Here is a 6,495-nt window from a genome sequence, read left to right as displayed (position 1 = left end):
ATTTGGGGATTTTTGGGGGGATTTGGAGATTTTGGGGGGGATTTGGGATTTTTGGGGGGGGCTGGGCGGGATTTGGGGTCCCTGAAGGGATTTTGGGGGGTCCCAGGCCCCGCCCCCTCCCGCAGGCCCCGCCCACTCACCAGCACTTCCGGCTCCACCCCCGTGGCCAAGATGGCCGACAGCTCCGCCCTGGACTGGCCCGGCCTGAGGGGAGCGGGAAAAAACCCCCTCAAAACACCCAAAAAATACCCAAAATCCCTTCAAAACACCCAAAAATACCCCAAAATCCCTTCAAAACACCCAAAAATACCCAAAAATACCCCAAAATATCCCAAAAATCCCACAAAATACCCCAAAAAAACCCTCAAAACACCCAAAATACCCAAAAATCCCTTCAAAACACCCCAAAATACCAAAAAATACCCCAAAAATCCCCTCAAAACACCCCCAAATACCCAAAAATGCCCCAAAATACCCTCAAAACACCCAAAAATACCCCAAAATCCCTTCAAAACACCCAAAAACACCCAAAAATCCCACAAAATACCCCAAAATCCCCTCAAAACACCCAAAAATACCCCAAAATCCCTTCAAAACACCCAAAAACACCCAAAAATCCCACAAAATACCCCAAAATCCCCTCAAAACACCCAAAAATACCCCAAAATACCCAAAAATATCCCAATATCCCCTCAAAACACCCCAAAATCCCCTCAAGATACCCAAAAATCCCTCAAAATACCCAGAAATCCCTCAAAACACCCAAAAATTACCCCAAAATCCCCTCAAAATACTGCAAAAATCCCTCAGGGACCCCAAAATCTCCTCAAAATCAACCAAAATCCCCTCAAAACACCCCAAAGTTCCCTCAAAATCCCCCAAAATTCCCTCAGGGACCCCAAAATCCCTCAAGACACCCAAAAATTCCTCAAAATACCGCAAAATCCCCTCAAAACACCCAAAAATCCCTCAAAACACCCCAAATCCCTCAAAACACCCCAAATTCCCTGAGGGACCCAAAAATCCCCTCAAAATGCCCCAAAATCCCCTCAAAACACCCCAAATTCTCCTCAAATTCCCCAAAACTCCTCAAAATACCCTAAAATTGCTTCAGGGACCCCAAAATCCCCTCAAGATACCACAAAAATCTCCTCAAAACATTCCAAAATCCCTTAAAACACCCCAAAATCCCTCAGAGACCCCAAAATCCCCTCAAAACACCCAAAAATCTCTCAAAATACCCCAAAATCCCTCAAAATATCCAAAAATCCCTCAAAATATCCCAAAAATCCCCCAGGGACCCCAAAATCCACTCAAAATACCCAAAAATCCCCAAAAATCCCCTCAAAATTCCCCAAATCACCTCAAAGCTCCTTAGGGATTCTCAAAATGCCCCAAAATCTCCTCAGGGACCCCAAAATCCCCAAAAATCCCCCAAAAATCCCCTCAAGACCCCCCAAAAATTCCACTAAAATCCCTCAAAATTCCCTCAGGAATCCCAAAAACTCCTGAAAACACCCCAAACTTCCCTCAGGAACCCTAGGGATTCTCAAAACGCCCCAAACTTCCCTCAGGGACCCCAAAATCTCCTCAAAATCCCCCAAAAATCCCCTCAAGACCCCCCAAAAATTCCACTAAAATCCCTCAAAATTCCCTCAGGAACCCTAAAGTTCCCTTAAAATCCCCCAAAAATCCCCTCAGAAACACGAAATCCCCCAAAATTCCCTCAGAGGCCCCAAAATTCCCTTAAAATCCCCCCCAAATCCCCCTTTTGCCCATATAAGGAAGTTCCTGTTGCCCATATAAGGAACCCCACCAAGCCCCGCCCCTTTGGGCCCCACCCTCTTCAAGCCCCGCTCAGGAATCCCAAAAACTCCTGAAAACACCCCAAACTTCCCTCAGGAACCCTAAAATTCCCTTAAAATCCCCCAAAAATCCCCTCAGAAACACGAAATCCCCCAAAATTCCCTCAGAGGCCCCAAAATTCCCTTAAAATCCCCCAAAATTTCCAAATTCCCTTCAGGGACCACAAAATCCCCCCCAAGTCCCCCTTTTGCCCATATAAGGAAGTTCCTGTTGCCCATATAAGGAACCCCACCAAGCCCCGCCCCTTAGGCCACACCCTCTTCAAGCCCCGCCCATTTTTACCTCTGTGGGATGGCCTCTAGCGCCCCCTGGTGGCTGCTGCTCAGCCCGGCAGGGCTCGGCTCCGCCCCCAGCAGCCGAAGCTCCGCCCCTCGCTGAAGCTCCGCCCACCTCCGGCTCTGCCTCTCCTCCAGCGAGGCCTCTGAGGGGGCAAAGGGGGGATGAGGACCCCAAAATTGGGGTTTGGGGCATCACGGGACCCCAAAATTAGGGTGGGGACCCCAAAATTGGGGATTGGGGGCTCGGGAGACCCCAAAATTTGGGGGTGGGCCGACCCCAAAATGGGGTTTGAGGGTAGGAACCATTGTGCGGGTGCCGCGTTTCCGGCCGGACTCACCGAGGCGCTGCGCTGTTTCCTGTGCGTCCGCAATGGCGTCCCCCAGGTCCTGCACCTCCTTCCGGAGCAGCGCCACCGCCGCGCGCAGCTCCCCCTGCTGGCTCGGAGGACTGGCGGCGGCCTGCACCGAAATTTGGCCCCAAATCCTCCCAAATTCACCCCAAAATTCCCCGAGATTGTCTCCAATGTCTACAGGATTCCCAAAACTTCCAAAATATCGGGAAAATCCCACAAAAAAAATCCAATATTAAAAAAAAAGATACGGATCAAAGTTTATGGGAGGCCGCAATGCTGAGAAATCTCCACAAATTTTGGAAATCTCCCCGAAATTTTGGGTAAATTCTCCCCCCACTCACCTTGAGGGGCCACAAAACTTTCAAAGAAATCCCAAAAAATCCCCAAAACTGGCCGGGACCCGTTAAAACCCTCCCCAATTTTAGGGCTCCCACACTTTAGGGACACCCCAAAATCGGGGGAATGTCCCAAAATGTCGCCCAAACCTGAGGGAAATCACCCCAAATTTCGGGTCCCCCACCCTCAAAATTTTGGGGAGCCCCCACGTTCCCTCCAAGCCCCCCAAATGTTGGGGTCCCGCTCACCTCCAGCTCCTGCAGGTGCCCGTACCTGAACCCCGAGTTAAGGAGCAATTTTGGGGTCCCCCAAACGCCTCCCCTTAAAATTTGGGGTGAACCCTCGAATTCGGGCACCCCCAACCCAAAACTTTCAGCTCCTCCCGCAGATTTTGGAGTCTCCCCATTGATTTTGGGACCTCCCAAATAATTTGGGAACCCCCCCCAAATTTTGGAGCCAGTTTTTTGAGGTTCCCCCCCAATTTTTAATTCCAGGAGCACCCAAATTTTTTGAGAACCACCCTAAATTTTTGAAACCCCCCCCCCCCAAAATTTCGGATACCAGCGCAGATTTCCCCGAATCTTCTTCACGTTCCTGTGGGGACACCCCAAAAATTCTGTGAGGGGGGACCCGGAAAAAAGCGCGGGAAAAAAATGCCGCGGGGCACGACGGGAGTTGTAGTTCGGGAGGGGTGGGGCCTACAATGCTGTTCTATGGGCGGCGCGAGGCATGACGGGAGTTGTAGGCTCGGCTATAAGGATGCGCAAAGGGGCGCGGGGCATGACGGGAGTTGTAGGCTCGGCTGTAATGAAGCTCAATGGGGCGCGGGGCATGACGGGAGTTGTAGGCTCCGCTATAATGAAGCTCAATGGGGCGCGGGGGATGATGGGAGTTGTATGCGCGTGTACAAAGGGACCTATGGGGGCCGCGGGGCATGATGGGAGATGTAGTTCTGGAAAGCACTTCCCCCCCTCTTCCCCCCTGAATTTTGGGGTCCCGTTTTAATTTTGGGGTCTTTCCCCCCGCCCCAAACGTCGGGGTCCCCTCTCACCGGTGGTTTCGGACGTGGCGGGTGACGTAATCCCAAACGGGCGCCATGGGGCCGGTGCAGAGCCTGGAGGGGAGGAAATTTGAGCGCCCCAACATTTGGAGGTCACCCTAAAATTCACTGGGGGAGCCCAAAATTCCCTCACCCAGGAGCCCAAAACTCCCCAAAGGAGATCCGAGGATCCCCCCCAGGAACCCCCAAATCCACCCAAGATGCCCTAAAAGGTTCCCCAAAGCACTCGAGGACCCCTCAGTGGGACCCCAAAATCCCCCCAGGACCTCCCCCCCGCCCCTCCCCGCCGCCGGGCGGCCCCGGTGAGGTCCCCGGGTGGTCCCGACCTGCGGAGCGCGGCCGGGGAGGGCACGGCGGAGGGCGGCAGCTCCATCTCCTCCCGGAGCCAGCGCCCCAGAGCCTCCGCCATCATGGCCGGGGGGCCGTGAGGGGAAGCGAAAAAGCGCGGGAAAAGCGCCGCGGGGCAGCACGGGAGTTGTAGTGCGGGAGGGGCGGGGCATGCAGTGATGCGCTATGGGAGGCGCGGGGCATGACGGGAGTTGTAGGCGAATAACAGGGCTGCTGTGGCGCGCGAAGCCTCATGGGAGTTGTGGGCGCGGCTAGAGTGATTCATTATGAGGCGCGAGGGTTGATGGGAGTTGCAGGCGTATTTGTAACGCGGCTCTGTGGGCGTCGCGGGGCATGATGGGAGTTGTAGTTCCGGAAGTTGGTCGAACGGGAAATTTGGGGGTCCGAATGGCCATTTGTGGGCCAGAGGAGTCGTTTAAGGGTTCCTCAAAAGGCACCTGAGGGGAACTTTAGGAGTCAGAGGGGCCTCGGGCAAGGGTCACTTGGCGAGCGGCGGTCCTGGCTCCACCGGGCCTCTGTGGGGCGCAGAGGATGATGGGAATTCTAAACTCGGGGCAGGACGGGAATTGTAGTCCAGCCATCAATAGGTTTCCATGAGGCCCCAGGGCACGACGGGAGTCGTAGGCCCCGCTTCAATGGCGCTCCTTGGGGCCGCGAGGCATGACGGGAGCTGTAGTCCAGCCTTTAGTCGCTGTCTATGGAGCCGCGGGGCGTGACGGGAGCTGTAGTCTAAAAGGGGCGGTCTTGAGGTGCCGCCCTCACGGCCTCTGATTGGCTGCGCTCCGAGATTGGCAGATCCCTCAACCAATGGGAGGCGGCGCCGGCGGAAGGCGGGAAGCGGCGGCTCCTGAGGGCGGCGGTGAGGGGGGGGCGCGGATTTTTGGGGAATTTTGGGGGATTTTTGGGGGATTTTGGGATCCCTCATGACCCCCCCACCCCTGGCAGGCCCCCGGGACGCGAGCGGAGCCGTGATGGCCGCCAAGGTGAAGGTGGAGAAGGCAGGTGAGCTCGGCCGCGAGCCCCAAATCCCCCCAAAAACCCCAAAATCCGCCCAAAATCCGCCCAAAATCCCGCCCGGGACCCCCCAAAATCCCCCAAACCCCAAACGGGTCCCCGAATTTGTCCCAAATTCCCAAAATCACCCCGAAATTCCCCAAGATCACCTCAAAAATTCCCCACAATCCCCAAAAAATTCCCCCGAAATCCCCTCAAAAAATCCCAATGAAATCCCCAAAATTCCCCCAAAATTCCGCTAAAATTCCCCAAAATTCCCCCAAGATCCCCCAAAAACCCAAATAAAACCCAAAAATTCCCATTTCCAGCCAAATTCACCCCAAAAAATCCCTTTTAGACCCCAAAAAGTTCCCAAATCCTCCCAAAAATCCCCCAAAATTCTCCAAAATCCCCCAAAAATCCCTCAAAATTCCCATTTCAACCCCAAAAATCCCCTTGAAACCCCAAAATTCCCCGAAAGTCTTCCAAAAATCCCCCAAAAATCCCTCAAAATTCCCAAATCCCCTCCAACATTCCCAAAAAATCCCCAAAATCCCCCCAAAAAATTCTCCAAAAATCCCCAAAAATCTCCCAAAAATTCCCATTCCAGCCCCAAAAAATCCCCTCCAATGTTCCCAAAATCCCCTAAAAAAATCCCAAAATTCCCCCAAATCTCCCCAAAAACTCTTCCAACATTCCCAAAAAATCCCCAAAGTCCCCAAAAATCTCCAAAAAATTCCCCAAATTTCCCATTCCAACCCCAAAAATCCTCTTGAAACCCCAAAAATTCCCCCAAAATCCCAAACAAATTCCAGAATTTCCCCAAAAATTCCCCAAATTTCCCAAAAAATTCCCATTCCAACCCCAAAAATCCCTCAAAACTCCCCAAGCACCCCCAAATCTGCCCCAAAACTCCCCAAAAATCCTTCCCAACATTCCCAAAAAATCTCTAAAATTCTCAAATTCCCCCCAAAAATCACAAAATTCCCCAAAAAATTCTCATTTCAACCCCAAAAAATCCCTTTGGAACCCCCAGAATGACCAAAAATTCCCAAATCCCCCCAAAATTCCCCCAAAAAATCCCAAATTTTCCATGCCCAGAGCTGCCCCTGGGCCACCTGGAGCCCCAAAATCCCAAAATTCCCCAAAATCCCCCAAAATCCCCCAAAATCCCTTCCAACCTTGGCACAAAATCCCCAAAAATCTCTGCCAACATTCCCAAAAAATCCAGAAATTCCCAAAATCCCCCAAAATTCCCATT

General features: G+C 52.7%; 1 protein-coding gene across 1 annotated transcript; it reads right to left on the bottom strand.

Moving 5' to 3' along the window:
- Nucleotides 1-140: 140 nt before the first annotated feature.
- On the bottom strand, nucleotides 141-4,316 carry HAUS5 (HAUS augmin like complex subunit 5; the record flags this gene model as incomplete). The annotated part of the gene is made up of 7 exons (XM_041423437.1): nucleotides 4,220-4,316; nucleotides 3,885-3,947; nucleotides 3,395-3,427; nucleotides 3,082-3,106; nucleotides 2,483-2,603; nucleotides 2,149-2,287; nucleotides 141-204 (listed from the first exon to the last, which is right to left on the bottom strand). Coding segments are annotated over exons 1-7 (531 nt in total), but the record flags the coding sequence as incomplete, so codon positions are not given.
- Nucleotides 4,317-6,495: the final 2,179 nt, after the last annotated feature.

The sequence above is a fragment of the Onychostruthus taczanowskii genome, unplaced genomic scaffold, assembly GCF_017590055.1.
Source record: "Onychostruthus taczanowskii isolate IOZ18803 unplaced genomic scaffold, ASM1759005v1 scaffold778, whole genome shotgun sequence".
NCBI lineage: Eukaryota > Metazoa > Chordata > Aves > Passeriformes > Passeridae > Onychostruthus > Onychostruthus taczanowskii.
This window is presented reverse-complemented; position numbering and strand designations above follow the sequence as displayed.